Source organism: Ovis aries, chromosome 10 (genome assembly GCF_016772045.2).
Source record: "Ovis aries strain OAR_USU_Benz2616 breed Rambouillet chromosome 10, ARS-UI_Ramb_v3.0, whole genome shotgun sequence".
In the NCBI taxonomy this organism is placed as follows: Eukaryota; Metazoa; Chordata; class Mammalia; order Artiodactyla; family Bovidae; genus Ovis; species Ovis aries.
The window spans coordinates 11,303,175-11,314,238 of record NC_056063.1 but is presented as its reverse complement, the minus strand read 5'-3'; the positions used below and the strand labels follow the sequence as shown (position 1 = coordinate 11,314,238).

The following is an 11,064-nucleotide window of genomic DNA, read 5'->3' as shown; positions in this document are numbered from 1 at the left end:
GACCCAGGGCGCAGCCTTCTTGCTGGACTTCATGGGCTTGTTCTCACCCTCCAGTGAGGCTGGTGATAAAGGGCTTTTGGTAGATAAGCAGAAAGAATCACAGGGAGGCTAAGTGCTGGCAGAGAGTCAGCTGCTGAATAAAATTGAGACTCCATTCTCACTCCCTTATTCACCATTACCACCAGCTCAGCCTTTCCTCTGAGGTTCTAGTGACATTCTTTAGCAGCACCTCAACACTACTTTCCTGGAACTGATAGTGAGAAAGTTTGGCACAACAGGCTTAATAAAATAAGGGCTTCTTCACAGATGGTGCACTGGTAAAGAATCCGCTTGCCGATTCAGGAGACTCAGGAGACACAGGTTCAGTCCCTGGGTGGGGAGGTTTCCCTGGAATAGGAAACGGCAACCCACTTTAGTATTCTTGTCTGGAAAATTCCAATGGACAGAGGAGCCTAGCAGACTATATACAGGCCATGAGGTGGCAAAAGAGTCGGACACGACTGAACTCACACGCATTCATGCATTCCTAGGAATGACAGGGAGAACATTTGGCCAAGCAGACAGATTCAATAAAATAAGAGGCTACTATCACATGCTAGCAGCCGAAAGGCAGAGTTAGTAGCATAATAAGCGAGCCAGTGCTTTCATCAGCTTCACTGTTTGCTGTGTTTGCCTGGAACAAAGTGGAGGTTTGACAGCTCTCTGGAGTGTTCCGGCCACGTGGCTTCGGGTATCAGCGGGGACTAAGACCACATCAAGTCTCTAGAGGTAGTGGGCTCACACACTTCTGGTGCTCACAGATTCCTATGGGGAGGGGTGGAGTTATGTCCCTGGTTGGGGGTCTTTTGGTACCCACTTTGCCTGGTGTGGAAACGGGAGCTAGCTGCTTAGGGACTGAGACAGGAAGATGGGGAGGGCCTCGCCTTCAGAAGGTAAGGAGACGTTACACATGGTCAGGCTGGGACAACTTCTGCCTTCTCTGAGCACTCGCTTGACTAGCTGGGTGGATAGGATGCTGAATTTCTCGGTCCCTTCTGATGCTGCAGGCATATTTAGCCCAGACCCCCTGTGGCAAAGTCTGTTAACTTGTAGATGCAGAGTCTGTTGGCTGTGGAGTGTAACCACGACCTTTTGTGCTTGGCTCAGTGAATCATGCTATTCAGCAAGTGCTTTCATTGAATCCTCATTATGTACCAGACAATGCACCAGGTACTGGGGATGGAGAGATGAAAGACGCAGACAGTCCTTGATTTCATGGGCTGGCGGGGGCTGAGGAGGGGGCAGCATAGGTGAGGGACAGTTTGGTAAGTGTTGAGGAAGCCCACAGCTGGTGGCTGGGAGAGGGGCTGGCGTGATCCGTGAATAATTCTGATGGATAAGAAGAAAGGGCTGGAGAAGAGGAAAAGCCTGGGGTGGGGACAGAGGAAGAGGAGCTGAAAGTCATTGCAGGCAGCGGGATCAGGGAGCAGGGTGAAACACAAGCAGATTCTTCTGGCCAAAGCGCCGGGTGGGTGTTGGAGTGAGAGTGGGGGGGTGTAGGGGTGGGATGGAGTAGCGGGTGGACCAGGAAGGGACAGCAGCAGGGTCCAGCTTGGGGCCAGAGGCAGGGCCAGAGGACTGGGGGTCTGGGATGCCATGGAGCACTGCGGACTTTATCCAAAAGGCTGTGGGAAGTCAGGAGGGCAGTAATCAGAGGAGTGATGAAAGCAGGTTTTAGAAAGGGTCTTCATGACCAGCACGGAGGATGAACAGAGGGAAGCCGGTAGTGAATCCAGGGTGAGCAGGTTGGAGACTCACGCTGCAACCCGGGAGAGAAGCGACGAGAGTGTGGCTAAGGTGGTGTGCCCTCACTTCGGACCAGAGTTTTTTAAAATCTCAACTCTTCCCAATAGTAGCTGTGTGACCTGTGACGAGTTACCGCACTCCTTCAAATCTCACTTTCCCCATACGTAAGCCGGTGACGTAGTCGATAAGTTGTGCCGGACTTGCGACCCCATGACTATGGCCCTCCAGGCTCCTCTGTACTCGGGAATTCCCAGGCAAGAATACTTCTGTAAAGGGCTTGGTGCAGTGCGTAAAACACAGTGATCACTAAAAACTGGAGTCCTTACTCTTATTCTTTTGCATCCATCCTCATTTGGACAGTCCCCCTGAAAGCAAGCACTGAAACAAAAACTGGAGTGCAGGAAGTTTGTTTGGGAGCTGATCCCAGGAAGCACAAGTGACTGAGTGGGGAAAGAGACAGGCAGTGAGAGAGTTGCCACCCAGGTTTGGATTCTCTTGCGACCCTCAGGGACACTGTACAGAACACAGCTCAGAGTTGTCCTTCCAAGGGGTGGGAAAGCCGGGGTGTTTATCCACCAACGCCTGTCCCTGATAAGCTGAGGGTTGCCTCTGTAGGTCTTAAATCCCTGGTGCTTCCAGACTTCTCTGTACACAGTTTGAATAAACTTCTGTGGGCCCAAACACTGGTGGGGCCCCAAGCTCTCAGCAAAGTCTCAGGCTGCAGAGGCCAATGTCTGGATGGAGACTCACATGGCAAGCAGAAGCTGGAGCGAACACAGAGGGCTGCGGCGGGGATGTAAGCAGGGCTTCCTACCTGCTGCAGTGGAGTGAAGGAACAATTCAACAGTAGCTGGGAAATGGAATCACTGGATCTTGGTGAGCAGAAGTAAGAAATTCGGTGGCATCTTAAAATGACTTTACTGTTTGGTCTAAATACTTAAAATGACTTTAATATTTGGTCTAAATACCAAGTATTTAGCTTGGTCTGAAAAATGCAGAGTTTAAAACAGTTGCCAGAGGGGTAGTTTTTGGTGGCCGAGAAGGGAGAATGATTTTGGTTTGGACGTGTTGAGTTCGAGGTATCTGAGATCTAGCCAAGGGTCATACTGGATTGGCAAATGGAATTTTCCTAATTCCCCATTAAACTATGCAGGCTTCACTTTGATATGTTGAACTTTCTGAAACAAGTTTTATGGGAGCAAACCTTGCATTCTGCTGATGAGTGACGATTTTCCCTGCCCCTGCCGCAGAAGCGCATTTAATCTGGTGGCTTACGTGATGGCTTTTAAACCAGCCTGTTGTTTCTTTCTGCCTGCTGTTCTCTTATTAGGTGACTTTGAACCTGTTGGCGAATTCCACTGCAGATTATTTCCCTCTGAAGAAATGGAATGATAAATACTCTCTTGAGTTGTTGCATAGCTGTTGAAAACTAGACAGCATTTTCAAAGCCCTTTGGAATTGTTGCAAAGCACAGTGCCCCATCAAGTACTATATTACTTTGCTTCAGTTTGCCTTCGAAACTTAACAGCGTTCCAATTATCCTGTGGTTACTGAATCCAGGACTAAAGTGAATATGCTTATTTTCTAAAGTAGAAGTTTTAGATGATAAAAGCTTGTATTTGCCAAGTGCGATAAACCAGATATTTAGCTAATTGTGGCACGGAACTCGTCCTGATTTTATATACATGCATATTTCTTCCTCTCCATGTACATGTATATTTGTATCTAGAGACATGCATCCTGTTTTCGCTCTATTTCAGAATGTATTTTTCAATAGATGTGGAAACCACTTACATTTTAATTTTCTGAAGTGGTTTCTTTGATGGATATTTTATTATAGGAAGTGTAGGACATCCAAGTCAATGGGGCCAGACATAAAAAGTGAGATAGGTAAAGTCTGGCTCTAGTTCTCTATCAAGGTGACCTCCCACGTCCCCAAGCGCCTTCCAGATCCCAATGTCCACTGTGGAGTTACTCCAGGGTTGTAGGCCTCCACCTCCAAAGACGGATTTGTGGAACCATCACAAACCTGAGGGCTATACTTGCTTGAAGAGTGCTGCTTGTAAAGCCATACTTGCTTTAGCCATACTTGCATATGAGGCTCTGGTCTCCACAGTGAAACTGGAAGAGACGAAGATTGCAAACCCTTCTCTGAACAAGACCAAACATCCCGAGTCTGTTTTCTCTTCCTGAGTGGATGGATGTGTGTGTTAGCCGCTCAGTGCTGTCTGACTCTTTGTGACCCCATCGACCATAGACTGTCAGGCTCCTCTGTCCGTGGGATTCTCCAGGCAAGAAGCCTGGAGTGGGTAGCCAATCCCTTCTCCAGGGGATCTTCCTGACCCAGGGATGGAACCTAGGTCTCCTGCATTGCAGATAGGGCTGCACTAATATAGTAGAGACTGGCTCCAGAGGAAGGCAAGAAAGGAGGAAGACAGGATGTTTTACTATAGGCCAGACATGGTCCTATGTGTTCTGCATGTATATTATCCCATTTAACTTAATAAAGCAATATACTTCCTGACAAACATGCTTGAGAATTAGCATTTCTCAAGGAAAAACAGAGCGCTTCTTTCCTCTAGCTCTTGTTTCTCTGAGAGTTACTTTGGTAACTCTTAGATGAGTACCCTTGTACCCTTCTCTCTCTCTCTCTCTCTCTCTTTTTTTTCATTTAGACAATTTTAAGGGCTGAATTTTGTTTTAAATTTTTTCTTTTTAAGTTCCAAGCAACTTCAGGTCTTGTAATGGTCATTCCTCTAGGGAAAGATAGGACAGTAAAGTCAAAGAGATTTTGAAAACGAAATCTAGAGGGGATTGAAACAAGTTTGCAGAGCACAAAATAAGATAACGAAATAAGACGACAATGACACTATTTTGCTTTTGAAGGAGAAGAGCTGGCAAATGCATTCAGAGATTGGACGCTTTTAGGCTGCTAATAAGGGATTATTCATTTTTCTGCTCTGCGTTTGAAGAGACTGGCTCAAGAAGAAAGCTTTGGATGTTGGAATGGGAGGTCTAGCTGGGGTCTGGCCACATCTAGCATTTTGTTCCAGGAGCTTAGGTCTGTCTGGGCTGTTTGAGCTCGTCAAGTGCATTTTCGGCTCAACTGCTGGCAGAAACCACTGAACTCTGCACAGGCCATGAGGAGCAGGGCGCTTGTGTGTGCCCACCCTGCTGCTCAGCTTGGAGCCACCACTGGTTTCAATTAGGACTTCAACAGGCAGCTTTGAGGGCTCCACTATTCATTACAGAGCCTCACTCTCTATAATTAGTAATAAAGGAACACAGGCACTTCACAAATATAAAGTGCTAAACAATAATCAGGCAGTAAAGGCAGTGCATTGGGACTGTTCTACTTAACTCTTTGTTTTTTTCAAGTTAAAAAGAAAAAGAAATTCATTATTTCATTTTATTTTATTGCCTTGAATAATCTTGGTTAAATCTTATCCTGGCCACTTACTAGCTTCGTGACTTTTGGGTGTTTTACCTAAATTGTGTCCCTGCTTCCTTATCTGTACAGTGGAAATAATGATAGTTCCCATCTCATGGGGGATGTTTGAGGATTAAGTGAGATGCAGAGTATCTTTGTAAGGAGCTCCACTCATATAAAAGCTCATTCAGGCAATGTTAGCTCTCATTATTAATTTCTAATAAAATGAATGCACAGAGGATAAGACAGGTGTAAGTCTTTAGTGTGTGTGTTTAAAAACCTTCATTACGTACATTTTCAAACACAAATACACACACATAATCCCATGCTAGCACTGACCACGACCAGTATGTTTTCAGTCTGTGTCATGTAGCCTTGTGCTTTCCTCCAGACTATTGTAAAACACATCCCAAGCATCATTTCACCCATAAGTTTGAGTTTCTTTTTGGTATTGAAATCCTTAATATTTGAGCTAAGAGCTTCTCGGGACTATCTCATCTTAATCTTGAACCCCAGTTCTTAGGAGCTATACCAGTTAGTAAAAGCTTTACAGAGGTTTGCTTAATTAGTGAAAGAACAGTCCAAACTCAGTTTTCCTCCACTTTTTAGTAGATGCTCCGTAAACATTTGTTGAGTAAATCAATGAGGGCAGGAATTTTATAGCATGCCTGACATATACGGAGAGGCATTTGTTTTACAAAAGCAACCAATATACTTGACTGAGATGCCAATACTTGCAATCCCACAGGTTTAAAGTTGCTGTGAACACTAATAATGCCCAAATAATTAGCACTTGAAAAAAAGTTTAATTCTGCTACTCAGATTATTTGTGAAAGCCTGACTGTAGGCAACTGTAGGAAAAGCAATTAGCAGATTCTTCAAACACATGACAAATCCTTTATTACTGTGCTTATAAGTGACACGGTTTACAGAAAACCAAATGTAATTAAATAACAATTGAAATCTACCACAGACTCAAGATATACAAGTTATACTTGGCCAGGCAAAACTTCTCAAACACTAGGTTGTTTCAGGTGAAAGATAAATTTCCATTAAGTAATCCCAACATATTTTTTTTTGTCTAACAGACAGTTCCTTTGGCAATAACTTCCACTTTCGCTTTTATTATATAAAAATATAACAAAATTTCATTATATACAAACATTACATTACACCATGTACAGGTTAAAAACACTAAGAAAATGGCAAGCCGCAAGGGAAATGAAAGTCAATAGCATGATAAGAAAAAATTAAATACGGCACACATTTCATAAAAATTACATTAACTACATTTTTGTTTGCAAATACCAAACAGTACCAATGTGATTGGAAATAGCTTCCAACAACTTCATTTTAAGGCACATCTTGCATATTTCTATATACAACACTGAAACCGGTCAATAACTTAGGGACGTCTCTGGAGTGGCCTGTGTATGAGTGACAACATGCAGCATGGGTTTATACATTTTCATTGGCTTCCTTCTTTGGGGACAGGTACCTGCCAGGGGGGGACTGATACAAGGGCACCCCGATCTCCTGCAAGTCTGGGAGCCTCCCTGGCCGAGGTGGGGAGAGCAGAGTGGCTGTCCTGTCATAATCTCTGTGCAGCACCTTCTCGTAGACGCTCTGCAGTCCCACGGTCTTGGGCAGCTGGGCCTGGTAGTAGCTGTCCCTGCGCAGAGGATCCCGGGGCAGGGACGTGCTCTTGCAGAAGGTCGACATCTGGGCTGGGGGGTGAGTCGAGGCGTGTGTGCTGGGCCCTCCAGCGCAGGAGGGGCTCCAGCAGCGGTCAGAGTGGCCCAGGAGCTTACACTCCGCGGTGCACGCCCACAAGCCTAACAGAAAAGAGAAACGCAAGCGAGAAACACAAGCACGATGGTTACTGAGGTTACACGAACGGTCAGGGGCAGGGCGGCTGAGAAGGGAAGCGTGTAAGAAGATGAACGCCCTGGTTCTAGATCTGAAATGAGCCCTGTTTCCTGTAAGGCCACCTTAATACGAAGCTACCTACGCTTTAGGGAAGCAATACATAAATAAATAAATTAAAGAATTCCCCCTCTCAGCTAATAACTTAACAGGATGGGGGGTTTATTTAGGCGGTGGCGCTGTCTCAGCGTGGCATTTTGGCATTCACCGTTTGAGGCAGCCTGGAAACCGGAACTCAAGGACAGAAAAATGCGGGGACGGGGGGAGCGGGGGTCTGGGAACCGAGATGCAGAAGAGAGGCGGGAAAGCAAGGGCGGGGCGTGGGGGAGGGCGCGCTGAACCGGCGCGAAGGAGGAGCCCTCACCGCTCTGCATGTGGTTGATGAGGTCCTTCTTCAGAGCGTCCCCGCTGATGTCGGAATCGCTGTCGTTGAAGTCACTGTCCCCTTTGCCGCTGTCTTTGCCGCTGAACTTCTCTGCTTCCCGGCCAGAGATGGTGTTGAAGGAATGTCCCTTCCAGACAGCCACAGGGGGCGCCGGCTCCTTGCCGAAGCCGGGGGAGGCGCCGTAGGGCTGCAGCCAGGAATGGGGGCAGCAAGCAGGGGTGAGGGTTGGACAGAAAACAAAACAAAACAAAACAAAAAAACACAAGTGCGACAGGTTAGGCGTCTCCCGCGCACGCACCCCCAGGCCCCTCCAGTCCCTTCCCCCAGCCTGTCCGCGGGGCACCGAGCGCGGCGCCCGGCCGAAGGAAGGCCTCACCTCGGCGTGCGCGCCGCGGAGCCGCTGCTGCCCCTCGAAGTGACAGGCGCTTTCCCCGGTGGCACCGCCGCCCTCCGAGCCCGGCACTTCCGCCGCGGCGGCGACCGCGGGCGGGGGCGCGTCGGCCGCGGGGCTGCCAAAGGGCGCTTTGCCGCTGCCAGGGAAGGTGAGCACGTCGAACATGTTGGGCCTGGGCCCGGCTCCCCGCGCGGCCTCCTCCGGGGAGCCGGGAGCCGAGGCTCCGCCGCCCGCCGCCCCGGGCCGCTCTTCCCGGCGGGGCCCCCCTTTGCGCACCTCCTTCTTGCGGCGGTTGCAGGTGGTGGCGATGGCGATGATGGCGGCCAGCAGCAGCGTGCAGCTCCCGGCCAGCACGATGATGATGATCAGCGGCGTGTCCCACTGCAGCGCCGGCCCCGACGTCGCGAGCCGCGAGCCGGGCGGGCGCGAGCGCTCCGGGTTCCCCGCGCCTGCCGGCGACGCCAGCCCGCGTCCGCCGCCCGCCGTCACCACGAAGCTGACGGTGGCAGTGGTGGAGAGAGGGGGGCGGCCGCCGTCGGATATGACCAGCAGTGCCCGGAAGACTTGGCCGGGCGGCTCCTGCGAGAGGTCGCCGGTGAGCACGATCTCCCCGGTGCGGCGGTCGATGGCGAAGGCTTCTCGCGGCTCCTGCTGCAGCAGGTCGAAGGCCAGCTCCCCGTTGGCACCCTCGTCTGCGTCCCGGGCCTGCACGCGCGCCACCGTCGTGTCCTTCGCTGTGCGCCCGGGGACCACCACTTCCAGGGAGCCGTTGGCTGGCGCCGGGTGCACCAGGATCGGGGCGTGGTCGTTCTGGTCCAGCACCCGCACTTGCACCAGGGCACTGCTGGAGAGCTGAGGGGAGCCCCCGTCGCTCGCCTGGATGCGCACGTCGAGCTGGCGAAGCGTCTCGTAGTCGAAGCTGCGCAGCGCGTAGATGGCCCCTGTCGCTGGGTCCACGGAGACGTAAGTGGACACGGCTCCCCCAGCCCGGCCCACCTCGGCCTCCAGCAGCCGGTAGGTGACCTGGCCGTTGCGGCCCAGGTCCGGGTCCCTGGCGGCCACCGTGGCCAAGTAGGTCCCGGGCGGGTTGTTCTCGCGCACTGACACCTCGTAGACCGGCCGCGTGAAGAGCGGCGCGTTGTCGTTCTCGTCGCCCACGCGCACCGTGTAGGGCCGCACTGTGCGCAGCGGGGGCGCGCCGCGGTCCTCGGCCACCAGCGTCAGGTTGTACTCGGAGATGCGCTCGCGGTCCAGGGACGCGGCGGTCACCACCAGGTAGCTGCCCGCGTAGGCCGGCTGCAGCCGGAAGTGCTCGTGCCCGTAGAGGGCGCAGCGCACCTGCCCGTTGGCGCCCGAGTCCCTGTCCGAGGTGCTGACCAGCGCCACCAGGCTCTCGCGCGCCGCCCCCTCCGGCACCAGCGAGACGGCGCCCGCCTCTGGCGTCCCAGGCCCGGTCGACGAGGTGGCCTCCGCCCCACCAAGAGCGGCGGCGGCGGCGGGGAAGGGCGAGGCAGCAGGCGCGCCCGGGGCGGCCAGTGGGGTGATGGAGATGTCCGGAGCGTTGTCATTGACGTCGCGGAGCCGCACGATGACCTTGCAGGTGGCGGCGCGGGGCCCGGGGCCGCGGTCCTGCGCCCGCACGTCCAGTTCGTAAGTGTCCTGGCGCTCGTAGTCCACGGGCCCCGCCAGGGTGAGGCGGCCGGAGCGCGGGTCCAGGCGGAAGAGGCGGCGCGCCTCGGGCGGGGTGCGGGCCCCGAAGGCGAACACCACGTCGCCGTTGGGGCCCTCGTCGGGGTCCGCCGCGTCCAGGTCTAGCAGGAGCGAGCCCACTGGCGCGTCCTCAGCCAGCTCCACCTCGGCCACGGCGCCCTGCGGGAAGGCCGGGCTGTGGTCGTTGGCGTCCAGCACTCGCACGCTGAGGGCGGCCGTGGCGGAGCGCGGCGGTCGGCCGCCGTCCTGGGCCACCAGCCCCAGGCTGTAGGTGGCCTGGCTCTCGCGGTCCAGCTCCTGCAGCAGCACCAAGTCGGCGCACTGGGCACCGTCCGCGCGCGTCTGCAGCTCCACGCGGAAGGGGCTGTGGGGCTCGGCTAGGCGCACGCTTTGCAGCCCGTTGGCGCCCACGTCCTCGTCCACGGGCACCTCCAGGGGGATGCGCGTGCCCACCGCCGCGCCCTCGGACACCTCCACGGGAATCTGGGCCCGGGGGAAGCGCGGCGCATGGTCGTTGATGTCCCTCACCGACACCTCCACGTGCACCAGCCGGAACTGCTCCTGGGAGAAGCTGACCACGTCGAAGGCCAGCACGCACTGAGGGGCCTGGCCGCACAGCCGCTCTCGGTCCAGGCCCGCGTCCCCGACGGTCAGCTGCCCGTCGCCCTCGCGCACTCGGATCAGCGAGCTGTTGAACTGCTTCATCAGGCGGAAGCTTGTGTCTCCGGACACTTTCATATGCAGGTCTTCGGCCAGGGTCCCGATGACCGTGCCGGGGGCATCCTCCTCGAAGGTGCTGTATCTCACAGTCTTGCTCTGGGCCACCGAGAGCACCCAGCAGAGGCTGAAGAGCTGCAAGGGGAAAAGGCAGGGGCTGCCCCCGCGCCTGGCTGGACTCATGCCGCCAGCCCCAAGCGCTATTCCAAAACGCTGAGCGAGCGATTTCCTCTGTGGTTTGCAGGTCCGGGCTTGAGTCCCAGGCTCCCAAGTGCACGCTTGTTTTGCGAGCCGTGTGCAGGAGAAGTCTGCAGGCTGCAGCTCCGAAGCTCCGGCGGGCTCGGAGGACGCGTGGATCCCGCCCACACTCGGCACCTTCCCCTTCGCTCTTCGGGCTGGAGCTGTGCGGCTGTGAGCCGCCTCCGCTTTTATAGCCGCCGAAATGCAAATCACCCGACCTGGGCAGCCAATGGCGGCCTGGCTCTAGCGCTGCCGCTACGCCAGCCCCTGACGATCGCTTTACGGTGGAGGGGCTTAGAGGGGAAAACAAGAAAGGGAAAATAGAGAATCTTTCCTTTGTTTCTTTAACTCCTTTGGCTTTTTTCATCTCCTGTCAGCGCTCTGCGTGCAGAGGAGTTGGCACAGGTCGCCGGCGTTACAGGAGCGGATGGTTCTGTTAATTGTGCCCCTCCTGTATCGGCCGCTTGAACCGAGAGC

At 53.6% G+C, this 11,064-nt stretch overlaps 1 protein-coding gene across 2 annotated transcripts; it reads right to left on the bottom strand.

The window, feature by feature from the left end:
* Positions 1-6,098: 6,098 nt before the first annotated feature.
* On the bottom strand, positions 6,099-10,750 carry PCDH8 (protocadherin 8). 2 transcript variants are annotated; one of them, XM_015098042.4, is made up of 3 exons: positions 7,903-10,750; positions 7,506-7,713; positions 6,099-7,050 (listed from the first exon to the last, which is right to left on the bottom strand). In XM_015098042.4, the coding sequence occupies exons 1-3, from the start codon at positions 10,528-10,530 to the stop codon at positions 6,674-6,676; spliced, it is 3,213 nt and encodes a 1,070-aa protein (XP_014953528.3). In that variant the 5' UTR covers positions 10,531-10,750; the 3' UTR covers positions 6,099-6,673. The 2 variants fall into 2 exon arrangements, with proteins under 2 accessions (XP_014953528.3, XP_027829686.2); XM_027973885.3 differs by having other exon boundaries at positions 8,197-10,750.
* Positions 10,751-11,064: the final 314 nt, after the last annotated feature.

Excerpts from the sequence above, each read along its gene's own strand:
- PCDH8 (XM_015098042.4), bottom strand. The coding sequence starts at position 10,530 with ATGAGTCCAGCCAGGCGCGGGGGCAGCCCCTGCCTTTTCCCCTTGCAG. Across the intron at positions 7,714-7,902 it reads TCCGCGGCGCGCACGCCGAG|CCCTACGGCGCCTCCCCCGG; the intron begins GTGAGGCCTTCC and ends TCCTGGCTGCAG. Across the intron at positions 7,051-7,505 it reads CATCAACCACATGCAGAGCG|GCTTGTGGGCGTGCACCGCG; the intron begins GTGAGGGCTCCT and ends CTTTTCTGTTAG.